The sequence below is a fragment of the Emys orbicularis genome, chromosome 10 (genome assembly GCF_028017835.1).
Source record: "Emys orbicularis isolate rEmyOrb1 chromosome 10, rEmyOrb1.hap1, whole genome shotgun sequence".
Classification (NCBI taxonomy): domain Eukaryota; kingdom Metazoa; phylum Chordata; order Testudines; family Emydidae; genus Emys; species Emys orbicularis.
In genome coordinates, this window is record NC_088692.1 from 50,389,810 (window position 1) to 50,411,027 (window position 21,218).

Consider the following 21,218-nt stretch of genomic DNA (forward strand, 5'->3'; position numbering starts at 1 on the left):
GACTCAAGGTCTATGGTCCTAGGCAGAACTTTTGCTGCACATCAACATCAAGGAGCTGTGTGCAGTGCGCCTTGCTTGCCAGATATTTCAAACCCATCTTCAGGGCAGATGTGTGTCAGTATCAACAGACAACACCACAGCCATGTTTTATATAAACAAACAGGGTGGTGCTTGCTCCTCTCCCACGGGTCAGAAAGCCCTCAACCTGTGGGAATTTTGCATTGCCCACTCAATACAATTGGAGGCCTCGTACCTTCCAGGTTCACAGAACGAACTGGCCAACCACCTGTGCAGGTCCTTTCACAGCCACGAGTGGTCTCTTTGCCCGAATTTCCCCATCAGTATTTTCCAAAGATGGGGCTCTCCCCAGGTAGACTTGTTTGTGACACGACACAACAGGAAATGTCAGCAGTTCTGCTCCTTCCTGAATTACTGCCAGGGCTCGCTTGCAGATGCCTTCCTCCTTTCCCTGAAAGGGTGCCTGCTATATGCATTCCCACCGTTCCCTCTCATCCACAAAGCCCTTCTCAAGGGCCGACAGGACAAAGCGTAGTTAATCTTGATAGCTCCAGTGTGGTCACGTCAACACTAGTTCACCACGCTGCTGGATCTGTCCATGGACACACCTCTAACGCTGCCTCTGGTTCTGGACTTGATCACCCAGGACCATAGCCGCCTCCATCACCCCAAGCTGGAATCTCTCCATCTCATGGCATGGAAACTCTATGGCTAAATCTGTTGGAGCTTGCATGCTCAGACTCGGTTAGGGAGGTTCTCCTTGGCAGCAGAAAGCCTTCCACTCTTGCTACTTACCTGGCTAAGTGGAAGAGGTTTACAATTTGGTCACTTCAGAAGGGCACTCCTCCATTGCAGACCTCGATTCCCTTCATCCTGGACTGTTTACGCCATCACTTGCCAAAGATTCCGGCTCCACCGTTGACGATGTGCTCCACAAGAGCGCAAGCTTCCTCTGCAGCGTTTCTGGCTCAGGTCCCCATTCAGGACATCTGCAGGGCGGTGACGTGGTCATTGGTTCACACCTTTGTCGCACTATGCCATCACTCAGCAGGCTAGAGACGATGCCGCATTTGGTAGAGCAGTTTTTCAGTCTGCAACTCGGTGAACTCCGACTCCGACCCCTCCTCTGGGGGACTGCTTGGGAGTCACCTACTTGGAATTGACATGAGCAATCACTCGAAGAAAAACCTTTTGTCACTGTTGTTCTTCGAGATGTGCGCTCATGTCCATTGCAAGAGCCACCCGGGAGTATCCGGCAAGAGGGACCTGAAGAGGCAGCGGGTGGGCAGGGACCTATATACACCACCATAAAGGCGCCACTCCAGGGGGCTCCACAGCTGACCCAACAGGTACCGCTAGGGGAAAAACCTTCCGATGACTGTGCGTGCGGCGCGCACACACCTACTTGGAGTGGACATGAGCAACACATCTCAAATAACAACAGTTATGAAAGGTAGGTAACCGTTTTTTATTTCTGAATTAAGAGAATCCAGTGATAGACAGAAACTGTTTGATTACATTCTAACAGCAAATATGTAAACACTACGGCTGTCAAGCGATTAAAAAATTTAATTGCGATTAATCGCGCTGTTAAACAATAATAGAATACCATTTATTTAAATATTTTTGCATGTTTTCTACATTTTCACATATATTAATTTCAATTACAACAGAGAATACAAAGTGTACAGTGCTCACTTTATATTTTTGATTAAAAATATTTGCACTGTAAACAAAAAAAAGTACATTTCAATTCATCTAATGCAAGTACTGTAGTGCAATCTCTTTATAATGAAAGTTGAACGTACAAATGTAGAATTTTGTACAAAAAATAACTGCATTCAAAAATAAACAATGTAAAACTTTAGAACCTACAAGTCCACTCAGTCCTACTTCAGCCAATCGCTCAGACAAACAACTTTGGTTACAATTTGCAGGAGAAAATGCTGCCTGCTTCTTGTTTACAATGTCACCTGAAAGTGAGAACAAGTGTTTGCATGGCACTGGTGTAGCCAGCATCGCAAGATATTTACATGCCAGAGGCGTTAAAGATTCATTTGTCCCTTCATGCTTCAACCACCATTTCAGAAGATATGCGTCCATGGTGATGATGGGTTCTGCTCGATAATGATCCAAAGCAGACCGGACCGACGCATGTTCATTTTCATCATCTGAGTCAGATGACACCAGCAGAAGGTTGATTTTCTTTTTTGGTGGTTTGGGTTCTGTAGTTTCCGCATCAGAGTGTTGCTCTTTTAAGACATCTGAAAGCATGCTCCACACCTCTTCCTTCTCAGATTGTGGAAGGCACTTCAGATTCTTAAAACTTGGGTCGAGTGCTGTAGCTATCCTTGGAAATCTCACATTCATACCTTCTTTGCGTTTTGTCAAATCTGCTGTGAAAGTGTTTTTAAAACAAACTTGTGCTGGGTCATCATCCGAGACTGCTATAACATTAAATATATTGCAGAATGCGGGTAAAATGGACAGAAGACGTACAGTTCTCCCCCAAGGAGTTCAGTAACAGATTTAATTAACGCATTTATTTTTTTAACGAGCATCATCAGCATGGAAGCATGAAGGGGCATATGAACGTTTAGCATATCTGGCACGTAAATACCTTGCAACGCCAGCTACAAAAGTGCCATGCGAATGCCTGTTCTCACTTTCAGGTGACGTAAATAAGAAGGAGTCAGCAGTATCTCCCGTAAATGTAAACAAACTTATTTGTCTTAGCAATTGGCTGAACAAGAAGTAGGACTGAGTGGACTTGTAGGCTCTAAAGTAAATATTTGTAATATAAAGTGAGCACTCTACACTTTTTGTATTCTGCGTTATAATAGAAATCAATATATTTGAAAATGTAGAAAAACATCCAAAAATAATTAATAAATTTCAGTTGGTATTCTATTGTTTCAGTGTGATTAACGATGATTAATTTTTTTGTTGTTAATTGTGAGAGTTAACTGCGATTAATCGACAGCCCTAGTAAACACACACACAAACACAAATATTATCTATCAGTATGTTTCTAAAGGTTGAATCTGGGTCAATTAGCCTGCAAGTTCCTTACTGGCCTCGGGTCACAGTGGGATTCACTGTTTGGATCACAGCAGTCTGGTCTGTCAGGAGAAGCTCGACCAGATTTGTGGACCCCCCCCCCCTTTTTTTTTTTAAGTAGTAACATCATTATATTATTGTGCTATTTAAAAACGGAAGCACTTGGTACTGAGGTTGAGGCTTCAGTTTACAAATAATTGTGGAAGAGAAGTTTGTAGCTGATAAAGGTAGAAGGTCTAGCATCCTTTGGCACTTAGTATAAAAATCTGCTTGTGTTACTATCTTGGTCTAAAATTTACTCTAAACATTGTATAACTTGATGCAATGTTATAGCTGGTCAGTCCCAGACTAGAGAGACAAGGTAGGTGAGGTAATCTCTCTTGTTGGACCAACTTCTGTTGGTAAGAGAGAGAAGCTTTCGAGCCACACACAACTCTTCTTTAGGTATAACTTTGGTGTTATTGTCCAGTCGTAGAATCATAGAACATTAGGGTTGGAAGGGCCGTCAGGAGGTCATCTAGTCCAACCCCCTGCTCAAAGCAGGACCAACCCCAACTAAATCATCCCAGCCAGGGCTTTGTCAAGCCTGACCTTAAAAACCTCTAAGGAAGGCGATTCCACCACTTCCCTAGGTAACCCATTCCAGTGCTTCACCACCCTCCTAGTGAAAAAGTTTTTCCTAATATCCAACCTAAACCTCCCCCACTGCAACTTGAGACCATTGCTCCTTGTTCTGTCATCTGGTACCACTGAGAACAGTCTAGATCCATCCTCTTTGGAACCCCCTTTCAGGTAGTTGAAAGCAGCTATCAAATCCTCCCTCATTCTTCTCTTCTGCAGACTAAACAATCCCAGTTCCCTCAGCCTCTCCTCATAAGTCATGTGCTCCAGCCCCCTAATCATTTTTGTTGCCCTCTGCTGGACTCTTTCCAATTTTTCCACATCCTTCTTGTAGTGTGGGTCCCAAAACTGGACACAGTACTCCAGATGAGGCCTCACCAATGTTGAATAGAGGGGAATGATTACGTCCCTCAATCTGCTGGCAATGCCCCTACTTATACAGCCCAAAATGCCATTAGCCTTCTTGGCAACAAGGGCACACTGTTGACTTATATCCAGCTTCTCGTCCACTGTAACCCCTAGGTTCTTTGCTGCAGAACTGCTGCCTAGCCATTCGGTCCCTAGTCTGTAGCAGTGCATGGGATTCTTCCGTCCTAAGTGCCGGACTCTGCACTTGTCCTTGTTGAACCTTATCCGATTTCTTTTGGCCCAATCCTCTAATTTGTCTAGGTCCCTCTGTTATCCTATTCCTACCCTCCAGCATATCTACCACTCCTCCCAGTTTAGTGTCATCTGCAAACTTGCTGAGGGTGCAGACCACGCCATCCTCCAGATCATTAATGAAGATATTGAACAAAACCGGCCCCAGGACCAACTCTTGGGGCACTCCACTTGATACCGGCTGCCAACTAGACATGGAGCCATTGATCACTACTCATTGAGCCCAACGATCTAGCCAGCTTTCTGTCCACCTTACAGTCCATTCATCCAGCCCATACTTCTTTAACTTGCAGCCAAGAATACTGTGGGAGACCGTATCAAAAGCTTTGTTAAAGTCAAGGAATAACACATCCGCTGCTTTCCCCTCATCCACAGAGCCAGTTATCACGTCATCAGAGACCAGGGTGGATTTGATTTAAATCAAATTGATTTAAATCATGATTTAAATCACTAGCCAGGAAGACTCTATTTAATCATGGATTTCTACATAAAAGTGCATTCTTGTTGGTTGTTATAACCTTAATACATATTCCTCACAACTCAGAGATAGATGTAGGTTTCATTTTTAGAAGGTACACACTATATATTTTTTAAGCGATTTATTTTGAAAACTTTTCCGATTAGTTTTACAGCTATATCGGAAAATGAATGATTGTTTGGTTATTTCATTTACCAAAGGTAATTGAAGCAGATATTTATGAAGTCATTGGGAGGAGAACTATCTCCAATTCAACAGGTTAATCATTAATATTTGGAGGATTTGCTTGCCATGCTGTATTAGGAGGAGAACATCACCTGACTGACATTTAAATTGTTTTATTTAACTAAAACAACAACATTATGTATTCTGGATTTTTTTTCTTTAACAGCAAACATAATATTTTAACAAAACAAGCATATGAATTTTTGAATTTAGTTAAACATTCAAGTTTTTTAAAATCAGATTTGTTTTTGTTAAAATTGTTTTTAACTAAAATAGTTAAATGAAATATTTTTTAAAAAAATTAAATCGACTGGGTCAACATGAGAAACTTAAAAGATTGGCTTTTGCAGCTAACTCAGTCGTCTTCACCTTCATTTTCCTGTTTGTTCATAATCTGGAAAAGAAAAACAAGCATTCCTGCTTTTTTAGGTCCCAAATGATTTCTCAGTTTGGAATGAATTAGTCCAAAGGGAGAAAATATTCTTCTTACACCGGCAGAAGAAGCTACTGCTGTTAAAAGTGAGATTATCACTTCAACAGTCTATGAATCCAAGTTGCTTAAGTCACTTCCACCAGTTCACTGGTGTGACTTTCTTTAAAACATCATCAGCAAACATATATTTCTTGAATGGTTCTTATTCCCAAACTGGGTCTCTCTTACGGCCTGCTGCCATTATAGGTTTTCCCTTCTAGTGAAAGAATGGTATGGTAGATCTCAAATCAGTGAAGGCTACACTCAGAAAGACCTCAAGACTTCTGGAATATGCTGCTCAAACAGTTTCACTTTTGTTTCTACTGCCTGTCCCTCCCTTCTCACATTTATCTCCAGACTACTTCTTGTCCAGAACTATTCCGCCACCCAACAATCTTCTATTCATTGAACTTTTTGAAACTTTGCACCTTTAGAGAGAGGTAAGGGATTGACTCTGTGTACACAAATTTTCAGAGGAACTGTAGGGTTGAGGTCTGTTATTTCTCACCTCTATATATTATTTATTTATTTAAAAACATTTTTGCTGTTAACAAGCATGTTATCTCTGGAGAGACAAATCCACAGTTTGAGAACAGCAAAACTAAACATCTCTGATGGTATCTTCTAGACCAGAGGTGGGCAAACTATGGCCCGCGGGACCCTCCTGCCCGGCCCCTGAGCTCCTGGCCCGGGAGGGTAGCCCCTGCCCCCTCCCCCGCTGTTCCCCCTTCCCCGCAGCCTCAGCTCACCCCACCGCCGGCTAGCCCCTGGCCCCTCCCCCGCTGTTCCCCCTTCCCCGCAGCCTCAGCTCGCCCCGCCGCCGGCGCAATGCTTTGGGTGCCGGGGCTGCAAGCTCCTGGGGCAGTGCAGCTGCAGAGCCCTGCCTGACCCGGTGCTCCAGGCAGCACGGTAAGGGGGGGTTGGATAGAGGGCAGGGAAGTTCGGGGGGGGGGGGGGTATGGGTAGGAGTTGGGGAGGTCAGAGGGACAGTCAGGAAGGAGGGGAGGGTTGGATGGGGGAGCAGGGGGCAGTCGGGGCAGGGGTTCCGGGGGCGATCAGGGGACAGGGAGAAGGGGTGGTTGGATGGGGCAGGGCTCCCGGGGGACAGTCTGGAAGGAGAGGAGGGGTTAGATGGAGGGGCGGGGGTTCTGGGGGCTGTCAGGGGACGGGGCAGGAGTCAGAGTCTGGGGGGGGGGCTCGGGGTGAGAAGCAGGGGGGGTCAGATAGGGGGCAGAGGAGGCACAGCCTCCCCTAACCGGCCTCCATACAATTTCCAAAACCCGATGTGGCCCTCAGGCCAAAAAGTTTGCCCACCCCTGTTCTAGACTGAGCACTGAGTACCATTGGGTAGATAGAAAGATTAACCTAAATAATCTGTACAGAAGCCCCTGGAACCCCATAAGATTGGGTCCCTAATCCATGAACTATTGGAACTCATTTACAAAACTTTTCTTAAACATTACATGAATATATTGTCTCATACTATAGAACTGGAATTTATAACCCCTTTTCCATGATGAGATACATTATAACTCAAAGATATCTTAATTAAAACTATCTGTAGATAGGTTTTTTCCTCAAAAAGGATTTTATAAAAAAATCCAATTTAAATAAAAAAAAATCAATTTTTTATTTTTATTTTTTAAATAAAAATCATTTATTTTTTTTATCCACCCTGTCAGAGACCAGGGACTGACTATAGAGACTGAATGGTCCTTTTGGCCCACAGAGGTAATCCTTTCTGGTCAAGATGTGCAGTAACATGGGGGATGCTTGTGTTGAGCATTCAGCACCTGCTCTGTAATTAAATGAAGGACTCTAGTCTTTAGGGTTGTCAATGAGAGGAAGGATGGTGTGGTGGTTAAGGCAGTGGTGGGGTTAAGTTCCCATTGTGCTACCCTGGGATTCTCTGTCCGCCTGAGCAAATCACTGTCTCTGGGCCTTAATTCCCCATCTGTTTAAAAACACAAAACAAAAAAACTTCCCTGCTGCATAGGGGAAGGGAGGGGTTGTGAGGAAAGTACTCTCAGACTGTGGTGATCAGGGCCACCTCCAGGTTTTTTGCCGCCCCAAGCAAAAAAAAAAAAAAAAAGGCGGAGTGCCGCCGCCGCAACAAAACAAAAAAAGGGCCAGAGTGCCGCCCCTTGAAAAATGCTGCCCCAAGCACATGCTTGGGACGCTGGTGCCTAGAGCCGGCCCTGGTGGTGATAAGGCACATAGATAGAATCTAGTCCTTCCCAGATCTACATTTGCACATTAAGCCTTTTTTCCCACAAAGGAGAGAATACCACATGGTTTCTGACATCCCTTCCATTTGAAATACTTGGCCAAAAGTCCTGTGATATGGTGCAAACTCCCAGATCAGGCTTCAGTTCAGAACTAGATCTGCTACCGTTGTTCCTCACTACCCTGCGGAGGGCACAAGAGCATGCATAGTCAGGCTGCCTCTGTGTGCAGCAGCGCTCTGTTGTTTGTGCAGTGTGCTCTGCCTTCCCAGGTTTATAAGTGGGTTCTTATTTGTAATGCAGCCACGAGAGGATGCCTTACCAAAGGAGGTATAGAGACAGACGGGAGAGCGATAACTACAGGTTTGAAGACCGAAGCCCTTCTTTCGGAGAGGATTATTACTCTACCCGCTCACACCACTGCCGGAGATCACGGGACAGAGAGCACCACCGAACGAGGAAGCACCAGCATCGCTGCCGGAAACGCAAGACCAGGTCTTGTAGCAGTGCCTCATCGGTGAGTAGCATCCAGATGAGTTCAGGATTGTTCAGGTTTTAACTTTTTACCTTCTGTAGCTCTGAATACACTGGGTGAGTACCTCTAATCCCTCTTCTGTTTTGTTCTTGATTATGTTTCACTTCACTGTGTCTTTAAACTGGAAGCATTAATAGTTGTTAATTTTGACAGACCATTCCTAGCACCTGGAAATAAAGCCTAGCTTCCCAAGGCACGGGGTGGGCAGGGGGAGTGCAGTGAAGCCAGATGGATCACTTGTCTGCACACTTACAAGGGGAGCGCCTGGATGCAGGCCTGCACTGTTGCAGCATCCACTATGGTTGTGTGTCGTCCTCTTTTATTCGCTTGAAGGTTCCACTTCTGCCTGACTTGATATTGCTACATTGTGACAGCATAAGATACTCCAGTGTAGATATGTTTGTTGTGGCAGAATCTTGTATCCCTTAGGACAAGTCAGCTGTGTCAAACCCATTCTTCAGAACTGTTAGCACTCTGGTTATCAACCACTTCCCCACAATACTCGGGAGAGGTGCCCTGTTGTCACTAGTTTCCTTGGACTGAAGTTTTGTTTGAGAATGTCACCGTTCTCTCATCTGACTGGAATGAACTACAACCTCCCTCTCCTAGTTAGTGATGATTAACAATCAACTTGTGGGGGGGGGGAGAGGAGAGGTTATCCCAGGACAATGGAGTGACTTGGAAGTGTTGTGAGATGCTCATCCAAATGTCTTAACTTTACCGCCTCTGTCATACCCTAGTAAGGACCCGTTACTACTATTCACAGTTCTCAAGTTTGTTGCTTTTATATAGTTTAAACAAAGTGATTGATTCCTAACCCCTGTGGTTATACTGGATACTTGCATGGTTTGGAACGCTTAATGGCCCATCACTTTCCTTTTTTCCAGACGATTTTATTTGAGTTTTAATGCCAAGGTTAAACGATTGAAATGCTCCAATAACAACTGTGCGTGTGTGGTGATACTGTGCAGGTTTTGGTTGTTGTGATCTCTACTCTTTGTGTTGTGAAGTCACAGCAGCTATGTCAAATACTCTCTGAAACTTTTCTCCATTTCAGACGATCTCTTAAACTTTGTCTGTAGTTCATTCTTCTTGACTTGTTGGGGGAAGGAATATGGCGGAGCACGTATTAGGAAGTTCAGACATGGAAGTGTAGAGCCCTGTTACCATATCTCTCACTAGATAGAATGTAACTAATTTTACATTTTTTTTTTTTTTTTTTTTGAGGGACTAAATAGAAAAGTTCAGTCATTGGACAGAAGAGTTGTTGGCTTTGGTGGGGGTGTTTCTGCTGGTGGGAAGGAACCTCCAGGAATGTTTGGCTGGTTTTCCAGTAGAAGCTAGTAGCGATGGGGTTGATTGTGAGCTCTTACCTTTAGCAGACCAGGATCTATGAGGTATAAGGCTCTCCAGGGACTTAACTCTCCTGCTCCTAGAATTCTTTCAAGCTTTAAATCTGTTCAAAGGAAGGATGACAACACTGGTCCTATATGGGTCCAATCAGGCTTGCAGATGCAGGATCAATTCTGTTGTTGGTTCCATCAGGATGGGAAGGGCTGAGTAGTATTGGGTCAAGGGTGGGACAAGTCCCTAGGATAGCTGGAGATGTTTATTAATAAACATACAAAGGAAAGCGGGACAGACTCCACAAAGGGGGAACTGCTAATCGGCTTCTACTGGACAGCCTGACCAACCTGACTTGTGTACTCTACCCATCGGCACACTTGCCACTGGAGAAAGTGACGTGACTGGCAAAGCATTCGCTCTTCTTGCGCCGCTGGCAGTGTCCTCTATTCACATAGAGGAATCTGCTCCTCTGTGGCAAAACCTGGGGGGAATGCTTGTACGAACCCAGTGACTGGAGCATCCCAGCTGCTGCTCCCTTCCAGAGAAGAGGGTGGCACTTTCCGCTAAGAGGCAGCTGCATCAGACACTGTAGCTAATGAGACAGTTCTTTACATACCTGTAGCTGTTTTTTACTTTTCTGTTTTGAAGTTAGTTTGTGTCTTGACGTGTCCCTTGCAATATCCCTATCGTTATATATGCTGTGTGCCTTATGAAATGCGGGGATCTGGAAAATCCAACCACCGATGCATCGTCGTCTCCACCTTTGAATGACAACTCAATCTGCCAATCGGAACTGCCCGCTGTGTGCGATTGGTCGGATGGCGTTTCGGGGGGCGGTGTGTGCAGAGAAGCCAACAGAGCAGTAAACGCAGCAGGAGCGTGGAAGATGACAAGGAAGGTCACCTGGTGTGCAGAATCGGCGATTGGCTCCAAGAGCGATGTACAGCCACCTTTCGTAAAACTTTACCTCTCTACTTTCTATCCCCATGTTAGACAAGATCTCTCTTATTGTACTAGAGGGGTCTCTAGTGTTTATTGCTTATAAATGGGCTGACCAGTAATTGCCTGAAGCAGACAATAGACACTTCTGTTTTAAAGAGTGTAGCAGGGAGATACCTTTTTGAGATGTGAATGCTGTGAAATTGCAGGACCTCATGCCCTTCTGGTTCTCGAAGCTCACATTGGCTCTTGTTTTCTCTCCTAGATGAGATTGTCGGCAGCCTAGGTGAAGGCACTTTTGGCAAAGTTGTGGAGTGTGTGGACCATGCCAGGTATGCTATCCTTGGTCTCCAAGTGACTTACCTATCATGTACCAGTCAGTTCAGACATTGATGAGGTGGGGTGGATTTGTCCTGTCCTCTTCAGATGGTCTTCAGTTTTCTCTTAGATGCTGATACACAATCCCCAGCTCTTCCACACTCAGCATCTGGCGCTGAGCCCGTGGCCTGTTTAGTCTAGGTGCCACTGTGCTCTTCCTGTCCTTTCAACAACAAAAAAAGTCACTAGCAAAGTGGGAGGGGAGAGAAGAGAGATGCTTAAGTGACTGTATTGATTACAACATGAGGCCATCGTATTCTGTGGCTTTCTGCAGTTCTGTTAGAAGCGGTTATTCAACATTAGTTTGCCTCAGCTGGGATTCCACTCAACATCTTCTTTTGCTAATAGACAAGAATGGGCAGATCATCAAATTCCCCACAAGCTGTTATTTTGCTGGCCTTGCTCTCCACTCCGTTATATGCCCATCCCAAGTTTGCCAAAGGGATATCATCCCTTTTCTGTCACTGTTTCTGCTATTAATATGACTGCCATGTGTTTACTTAGAAACATCTCTGAACTACATATGTGGTAGGGCTTGGCTTGACCAATGGAAACAAGATGTGTTTATATGCCTGCATGGGAGGCTTGTTACAGCCTAGTAACTACTGCAGAATTACAATCACTTGATGTATACTTTCTGATGACCATTTAGTGAAATGGGGAATGCTTGATTTCCCCCTTCCCCCAAAGTATGAACTTTGGCTTTTGTGTCTACTGGGGCAGAGTTAAGCCAGTGGTGGTGATTTGTGTGAGACTGTGATGTATTGCAAAATGTGCAAGCTTAACTCTCATTTTCCTGAGTCTCTAATGTTCTTGAAGGGTAGTATAGACTCAGGGCACTATATGCTTGTGACCTGAACAGCACCTTAATTTTTGGGGAGGTAGGGGAAAATGTTGTTAGTTTGTATTGTCTTTGCCCAGGACCCCATTGAGCTAGGGGCTATACAAACCCAACAGAAAAGACCGTCCTTGCCCCAGAGAGCTTAGTCATAAATGGGGCTGAAGAGAGCACAGGACTTTGGGAGGAAAGCATTCTTCCCCTTCGTGAAGTTTGCAGGGGTGGAGTCCCTCTCTTGTGCACTGTAAAATATGGAGTAGGGAAATCCCAGTCCTTAAATCCTTTGGAGGTGCAGCAGAGATAATCCCTCAGAGACCAGTGAGGAGGAGGAGGAAAGCAAAGGGGTGTGGCCAGCAGTACATCAGGGATCATTTCCACCTCTCCCATCCTGGGGATATATGAGGGGCTCCCCACTCCTGTAGTACTTGCAGAGTAAGGTGTCACTTGGATAAGTGCATTAGCCCCCAGTAAGCCTTGGGAGGGTGACTGGGGACCATTCCCACAAAGTGGTTTTAGTTACCTCTGGTGGAAGAATATGCAGATGAAGCGGGGGTGATGGATTCTCCTTGATCCTGGCTTTTCCCAAGCTGCATTTCCCAGTTTCATGCTGCAGTCAATTACAGGGCATAACTTACTAGTACAGTGATGAGCGGCTGTGGTTTGCTCCCACTGAATGGCCCTGAGAACTGATTTGGGGAGGGGATGAAAAATGACCGGTGTCCCCTACCACACCCCAGGATTTATTGTAGAGACACTTTCTCATTCCCCATCCAAAAAGGAATTGGGTAAGAATCTCAGAAACTGGGAATTGTTTTTTGTCTAGGGACAATTATTTGTTGAGGTGGTCTGGGCCACTCCATGTCTGACCCATTCGTGTGTCATCTTCCCCTCTGCAGAGGTAAATCCCAGGTGGCACTGAAAATTATTAGAAATGTGGGAAAGTACCGAGAAGCAGCCAGACTGGAAATTAATGTCCTAAAGAAAATTAGAGAGAGAGACAAGGACAACAAATAGTAAGTTTGATCTCTTGCATAGAAGTTGCTGCTGCTTAGTGCTGTCAATGTATCTACTCAGAGAGGAGAGTGATTGGTGCAAGGTAGCATGGGGGAGAACCGGAGATAAGAGCATGGAAACTTAATACCTGTCTTTTCCGTCTACCTAGAAAATGGTGTCGTCTTCTCCCTCGTCCACCCTCTGGGATTGGGAATATAGAAGGGCTTTTTTAGTCTGAATTGTGACTTTTATTCCTAGGTCCCTGAATATGTAATTATTGACCATTTAAATATCTGGGAATTGGGTTAATTTATCCTTCCATATTAACTAAACACAGTTCTTTATAGTGAAACATTTGCCCTCTCCCCTCCCTTCAGTGTAAGAATTTTGCTGCTTACACTAGGATATCTATGTCCTTGGCATCTCTGGATGATTGAGCAGGTGAATCCTAGGTTGCTTAGAGAGAAGCATGGCTGTGCTGTGTCTGCAAACTGAGTGTTTGTGTGCTAGTCACTTGGAGAGGGAGGGATGGGAATACTACTTCCTTAGAAGAGTGTTGTGTGGCCAATAACATCCTTATTATCCATTCTGTCCAGTTTGTGTGTCCTGATGTCCGATTGGTTCAACTTCCATGGCCACATGTGCATCGCCTTTGAGCTTCTGGGCAAGAACACTTTTGAATTCCTGAAGGAGAATAACTTTCAGCCATATCCCCTCCCCCAGATCCGGCACATGGCATACCAGCTCTGCCATGCCTTGAGATGTAAGTTACCCAGATTCCTTTGCCACGGTTGTCTGCAGCAATGAGGTGAGTTCTACTCGCCAGCTAGTGTTTTCTTTGAGAAATGTCAGTTTGTTTTTACATGCATGTTAATAGTGTCTGAACGTTTTGGCTAGTCTCACTTTTCACAGTCTGAAGAGTTTAAAATCAGGTGAGCCATTCCGATGTTTTTGGAGAACAGTGAAGGGGAGGTGGATTGAGGACATGGCTTCTAGATTCACCTCAGTTCCCTCCTGAAAGAGAGGGGAAACTAAACCTTGTAAGCTTCACAGAGATGAGACTTACTGCCTGTATGTGGCGGACGCGATGGGATGGCTGAAATGTATATTTAACAGTTAAAATGTGATGACATATAGTGAGGAACTTGGCTTCAAATAAGAGAATTCTATGTAGCTTAATGAAGCTGTTTGATACACAGTTGACATGGGCCATGGTGCAGCACATTGCACTCTGGTTCAAAGTATGGTCCCTTGGGGCAAGGGAGCATGTGTTCACAGGGGGCCTATGTAACAGACATAGCTGTACAGAGGGTCCAGTGCTTGATTCTTAAACTTTTCTCTCCTCTCCCCACCCCTCTCCGCAGTTTTACATGACAACCAGCTGACTCACACTGACCTCAAACCTGAAAACATCCTCTTTGTGAATTCCGATTTCGACACCATGTACAATGAGACCAAGGTAGGTTGTGTCTCTGAGCGAGAGGGTGAAACGATTGAATGCCTTGCTTCTTTCTGTAAGAAAAAGATTTTCCTTTTTCCCATTCTCTGGTTGAGCATGAGGCCATCATCTCCAGTGGCTTGGACACGGGAGACGAAGTCAGGAGGCCTGCATTCTATTCCTGACCTTTCCAATCTGTAAAACGAAGAGTACTTGGCTACCTAGGTTAAAGAGCTTTGAGATCTCTGATGGAAGGCGCTATACAAGTGCGATGTTTCAGTATTTTGTGCTTTTTACTGCTGACATGGATATCCAGGTTCCTTATAGATATTTCTTGTGTTGCAGAGCTGTGAGGAGAAATCTATTAGGAACACAAACATCCGTGTGGCTGACTTTGGAAGTGCCACCTTTGACCATGAGCATCACACTACTATTGTTGCTACTCGGCATTACCGCCCGCCAGAGGTGATTCTGGGTGAGTGGAGTTACGCTTCTGTCTTTACTGATGGGTTTCTGGGGGGTGGGCCACGGGGTACATTAGGGTAAGAATTGGGCTTTGCAAGAGAGAACTGACTGGAAAATCTCTGATTCTGGAGTGGAGAAGGGGACAATCTACACTGGCATATTTAGACAAAAAGTTAAACCTGCTGCTGTGATAGGTCTCTTGGGAGCGAAGGTTTGGGTGGTGCTGCAGATGGGGCATTGGGACTGCTGAGGCAGCACACTCAGTCTGCATCACGTCCAAAGCCTGGAACAAAGACGACGCTTTTGTATAAGCAAAATATTGTCCGTAAATATGTGCCCAGAACTTTGGGCGAGTGCTCAGCGCAGAGATGTGGGATGGCAGAGATCTGAGATGCTCATGTGCGGTATCGCAGTTGAGTTAATGAGAGAATAACCACTTCAGTGCACATCTCTCTGTTCCGGGACTCTGACTCCCAGAGGACTAAGCAGTCATCTCACCACAGAAATCCACTGGGTGTGTAGCTGAGTTTTAGGTCTCTCCAATTTTAAGCTCCACATTTGTCACTGGAAGCTCAGTCATTTTCTCTCCTCTTCATTGCAGAGCTGGGCTGGGCACAGCCGTGTGATGTCTGGAGTATTGGCTGCATTCTATTTGAGTATTACCGTGGCTTCACACTCTTTCAGGTACACTTTTGCAAGGCCTTTATGCCCTTGACTGAACTGTGTAAGCTTTAGTTCCCAAATCGACAATAGTATTTATGCTCCTAATTTCCATTGAACTCAGTGGAAGTTAGGAGCCCAAATACCTTTGTAGATTTGGGCCTACATTTTTCTGGGTACCATGAGGAGACTGTCCTACTAGCCCGTCCTTGGAAGGGTGGGTTTAGACCTTCCTGTCTTTGTTATGTGACTGTTTCAAGGCTAAGAAAATAACCCAGTCGCTCTTCCTCCGCAGACTCATGAGAATCGTGAGCACCTTGTAATGATGGAAAAAATCCTTGGGCCAATCCCATCTCCAATGATCCACAAAACCCGGTGAGAACCAGCTTCTGAACTCTGAGCAGCTGACTTGGCTGTTGCATTGTTCTGGTGATGGTGGAGTAGGCGGGATAGCTTCTCTGATGCAGAGAAGCCACACATCAGAATCCTAACACTAGGGTTGTAGCTCTGGGTGGAGATCATAGGGTCAAGAAAAGACTTGAACTTGAAATAAAGGTGATGTTGCGTACAGGGGCTGGGAAAAATGGCCGAGCAGCCTAGAAATAATGGAACCTTGTTGCTCTATACCACTAAGAGGGCCTTGCCTAGGATTTCTTCCATACTTTTGCTGAGACAGGGCCACCGTTCCTGGCTGAGAAGACAGTGAACTTTCATGCAAACAGTATCAAAATCTGAAACTTCTATTGTTTTCTGGCAGCATGGTCCAGTGGCTAAGGCACTACAGTGGGAGTCAGGCGACCTGGGTTCTGTTCCCTGCTCTGCTGTTGACCCTAATGTTTGACCTTGGGCAAGTCACTTCCCCTCTCTGCCTGTTTTTCCCATCTGTGAAATGGGAATGATACTTTACTATCTTTGTAAAGTGCTTTGAAATTCATGCATGAAAAGTGCTATATACGAGATTTATATTAAAACCCAAAGTATTGGCTGCTAGAAATCATCTAGCTTGGCTTTAATGTGGCTCAACTTTTAAGACCACCTTGATTGCTGGCTAGGCTGGTAGAATTCCCAGCATATAGTTTTCTGAAGTGCTTTGGAAAAGGGGTACAGCATCCTCTATGTAATATAGTTTGAGTCTTAGTACTGATGTTTGCCTTGCAGTGAAGCTATGCATACCCCATACGTGTGCACCCCCAGATTTCTCTTGCAGATAGGACTCTTGAATAGTTCCTTTTATTGTACAGGAAACAGAAGTACTTCCACAAGGGGGGCCTGGTATGGGATGAGAACACATCAGATGGAAGATACGTCCAAGAGAACTGCAAACCACTGCGGGTATGAGACACTGCTCTGATTTCTATAGAAAGCTTAGGTAGCTTTGCTATGGATGCTGAGATTCCTAGCTTGCACCGTGTCACCTGGCACATTCTTGGAGTGAGATGACACTGGATGGAAATGGGGGTGCTGCTGTCAGTATCTAAATGACATGGGAGACAGATTGGTAGCTTCATTCCATATATGCAGGGAGCACCTTGGCACAAAAACAAAACCTTGCTGAGACTAGAGTGACTGGTCTGTCCCAATAGAATTGTTTTAAGCTGTATTAGCTTTTACAGAGCCTATTACCCAATGCTTTATAATCACTCCCGATCCTGTTCCCAAATCAGCTGTAGTCGCAGTTAGTAAAGACTTCACTTGTGTCAGTGCGGTGTGGTAAGAATCAGAAATTAGGGATGGAATTGTTAGGCCATGTAGCTCCTCCTCCAGCCAGTTCAGGACTGCTCCCTACACTGTGTTCTAGAGATGGGCAAGCCCTTAGAATTCCATGGCGGCACTACAGTCCCGTAGATGGGATTAGGAGTGGGAGCCTGATCTCTAACGGTGCTGAGCACTCCAGCTTCAGTCGATGCTCTGCGCTTCTGAAACTCGGGGCCTTGGTTCTGTACAGGATCTGTGACTGGATTGCTGTGGCCTGGAGCAAGTCTCTTCGGGTGCCTCCAATTCCCCAGCTGTGAAATAGGAACCGTGATGGTGAAGATCGCTATAGAAAGATCTGCTGGTTACTCTTACTCTGCCTTTATTCTTAAAGGAAGCTGAGGACATGTCTCTGTCGCATGTCTGGCTAGTTTTATCCTTTCTGAGGCAGGACAGGGAACCCTCTCCTGTGGCTGCTGCTCACTGAAAGCACTTGGGGAGAACCCCCAGCTTACAGGGAATCTGATCTTCCAAACTGTTCCAGGCAGGAAGGCTGAGGGGATCCGTGCAGGACTGCATCTGGGCATGGCAGCCTTGGCTTTGTCTGTTGGAAGGTTGGGGTCCAGCTTGTGCCCCCATCACAGGGCAGAGGAGCCCTGTGCTGGAGAGGAAGATTGGTTCCGTAGTCAGGGAGCTAGACTGGGACTCAGGACACCTGGATTCCATTTCCTACTCAGCTGCCGACTTCCTATGTGACCTTGGGCAAGTCACTTAGCGTCACTGTGCCCCAGTTCCTCCTCTGCCCAATGGGAGTGATAGCTCTGCCCTACCTTCCAAGGGGTGTGATGATGAATACAGTACAGATTGTGAGATGCTCAGATACTATGGTGATGGGAGTGGAGGCTCTATGCAAGGGTACATATATGATAGTTCCCAAGGGATTTCACCCTACAAGGGAGTAGTAGTATGTAGGTGGGACTTCTCACCCAGTGGAGACCATCAGAGATTTGCCTGGTGCTCTACTGGATAAAAATTAATCTAATAGACATGGATGCAGCAGGAATGTGGGAGAGATGGAAGGGGCTTCAAGATGGGCCACATCAGGCTAGAGGTGGCTGTCACCTCAACAGAAGTTGCACTGAGGCCAAAAATGTGGAACTGTTGATAGGGGAGCAGGCACACTTCCCTCAACATTTGCTTTGAGCTGCTGCTGTAGCCGGTGGAGGAAGACACTCGCCACTGCCAGAGGGTTCTACCACCCCTAGCTTTGTCTGCTTGTGGAGGAAGTAAAGGGACAACCTTTCAAACTTTCTTTGAACGCCCAAAATCTCTTGTAACTTCCCTTGGCTTTCTCAGGAATAAAGGTATGATGGTGTAGCACCCTGCCATTGCTGTAGCGGTGTTGCCAACTCTCAAGCTATCTAGTGTGGAGGGTCGTGTCTAGTTTTTTGCCAGATGTTTGCCTGCATTTTTCCACAGCTGAATCTGTACTATTCTGTTTCAGAGCTACTTGCTGTATGATTCACCGGACCATGTGCAGCTGTTTGACTTGATGAGAAGGATGTTAGAGTTTGATCCTTCCAAGAGGATCACATTCTCTGAAGCTCTGCTGCACCCGTTCTTTAGTGGCCTGTCTCCAGAGGAAAGGATGCTGTGTAGTCGAGTCTCAAACCGTGACCTGAGCAGATGACAGATGGGTGGGTGGTGATGCCTGCTGGATATGAACATACTCCTGGATCAGTCTGACCTCTGCTGTAGAGGCTCCAATCAGCCCTCCTGTAGCACAGAGTTCAGAGGTACTGGTGCAATGTGATATGGACCCTGGGCATGGGAGGGGGGAGGAGAAAGCTACATGGAAAGCACAGATGTCTCATATTTATATGTTGTAAAGTTAAAATAAAGTGTTTCTTATTGTTTGATAATTTACTTGTAGGAATGTGTCCAGCTATTTTTTTGCTCCCACCCTGCCATATTTTTTCTGTTAAATAAAGAGTGGTTTTATATTTCTCCACAAAACGGCATCATTATGAATGTGAGATGTTACTGCTTTACTGGCTCTAGGCAGTCCTTCGTTTCCAAGCATGGTCTGGCCTAACCCTGCTTTGTCCTCTCCATTAGCTAGTGTGTAAAAGGTTGTAGGAGAGAGGTACTGCACTGTTAATCTCAAGGCTGGCTGTGGTATTGGAGGGGAGGATTGGGGTTACTTTTTGGTGATTTGCTAGTCCCCTTCAATAACTGCCAGGGAAATATAAATCCCTTTTCAAAACACTTGTAACTGCTTGTATTGTGCTTGGCTAAAGTCCTGAAGCACCTTACGTGTTTTATTCAGGAAAGTAACTAGTAGAATGTCTTGGCTTAATTGTGCAAAAGGGCTCTTTCTTGCAGGTGGGGCAAACTTTTCCCTTATACATAAGTCACTGAACACACATGAATAGTTGCACTTTATTTCAAGGCTGGTATTACCCCAGCTGCTGCATGAATTATGGAACAACAGTGTTTGTAATGATGATATGACTGAAGCATTTATTTGATTACACAGAGTTGTGATGCAATAGTCTTTACACTGGGTGCCTGAAGCCAGGGTTTTTTCCACTGCTGCTGAAAAGAGGGTGCATGTTTTCTTATGACAAGCTGTGAGGGAATGAGGCAGAACTTAAATCTACTGTTGGTTACTATTGAGCAGTGAAAGTTGCATTTCTGCTTTCTAGAAAAGCAAAGTCCATTCCAGTACCTACTTATAGGCAGCTGCTTCTCCTGGGCCCTGGGAAAGTCCGCTCCTGAGTATTTACTACACCAAGTCCTTGCACACTGGTGGAAATGTTCACATCCCTTGAAGCCTACATCTTAACAAAGAGCTCTAACAAATGGGCAGGGGGAGGCTGTATCCCTTCCTGCTGTTGTCTATTGCATCCAGCATAAAGCATGTGTGTCTGCAGTAGCTGTGTGACAATAAAAGGGCCAAGAATCCCAAAGCCTTGATCACATGGATGTGCAACAAGATGCGTCTGGTCTAGGACAAGGCCAATGATTTCATTCCTCTGGCAAGAATACAACTCTGCTTGTCAGAAGAAAAGCAAGCACCCTTATCCTTGTGCTACTTAAAAGGGAGAATGCATTAAGTTTAGTATAGTAACACACACAACTTGTCCCAAAGCCTCTTAGTTGTGCTTGAGATGAGTCTGTCAGTGCCCACACACTTTCACTTGCCCAGAGGCATCAAGTGTCTGTAGCAGCAATAACACTGGCTACTTTAATTCTTTATTTAAAAAATAACCCTTTAAGCAATTCTTACTACCTCTTCTAATATGGCTGGTAGGACCTCAGCCACTGATGCACACTTCAAAGAAAAAATTCAAAGTGCTTCTTAACCCTTCCAAACTTGCACCCTGCTCACAAAGGACAGAGTTGAATAACCAACCTTCAACCTGGACAAGTTTAAGATGATTGTAAAATAGAGGAGAGGAGACAAGTAGCAGGCTGTTTTCTTACAGGTGATAGCTCTGCTTTTATAAAGGAAGGTGAAAACAAGGCAATGACAGAGTTACCGGTACAGGGATTAATCAGTTTTTCACCTTGTGTAGGCAGTTGCTACATCCTCAGTACCTTAAACTAAAGCTGGCTGCAAGGATAACCCCTCACCGTGCTGTCAATAACCAGCCCTTAGCATTAAATGCTATTGCATTAAGCTGAAACTAGTGTTTTACCTGAGGCATAGGTACTCTAAGCCTTGCAGAGAACCACACACAGAGCTACAGCCAGATACACCCAATGATGTTAGTGAAGAGTTTACAGTCGTTGATAATCTGTTAGCACTAAGGCCATTAAGCATAAACCAGTGGACAGAGTTTAGTAGTCTAACCCTCTGCATGAGAAATGTGCTGAACCACAGGCCCTTTATCCTCATGAGGTAGATGAGTTCTGTGCTGTTTGGCATGGGAAGTCCTTTAACAAGACCAGATGCAGCAGAGTCCTGACTGTGCTGCCTGGATACCAATGTACCATGGAATAAGAGCAGGGCGATTCTCCAATGCCCCTGCCCAACATTCCGACACCATGTGGTATGAAATACCTGCTTGCCATCTCCCCTGGGGTACATTCAATAGTGCTCTACAGATTAGGGTGTGGTGTATTTTCCCATTCTTCAGTGACAATCTTATTTCCTTTTGATACTGGA

The 21,218-nt window shown here is 45.3% G+C and overlaps 1 protein-coding gene across 1 annotated transcript in view; it reads left to right on the forward strand.

The window, feature by feature from the left end:
- CLK3 (CDC like kinase 3) overlaps window positions 1-19,051 on the forward strand; it is a 33,110-nt gene extending 14,059 nt beyond the window's left edge. The window contains exons 3-13 of the mRNA XM_065412779.1: window positions 8,063-8,276; window positions 10,488-10,581; window positions 10,846-10,912; window positions 12,693-12,809; window positions 13,386-13,552; window positions 14,154-14,248; window positions 14,573-14,702; window positions 15,294-15,376; window positions 15,648-15,727; window positions 16,594-16,684; window positions 18,549-19,051. Coding sequence (XP_065268851.1) covers window positions 8,063-8,276; window positions 10,488-10,581; window positions 10,846-10,912; window positions 12,693-12,809; window positions 13,386-13,552; window positions 14,154-14,248; window positions 14,573-14,702; window positions 15,294-15,376; window positions 15,648-15,727; window positions 16,594-16,684; window positions 18,549-18,734 — 1,324 coding nt within the window. The 3' untranslated portion in view covers window positions 18,735-19,051. The remainder of the gene's footprint in view (window positions 1-8,062; window positions 8,277-10,487; window positions 10,582-10,845; window positions 10,913-12,692; window positions 12,810-13,385; window positions 13,553-14,153; window positions 14,249-14,572; window positions 14,703-15,293; window positions 15,377-15,647; window positions 15,728-16,593; window positions 16,685-18,548) is intronic.
- The last annotated feature ends 2,167 nt before the right edge of the window (window positions 19,052-21,218 follow it).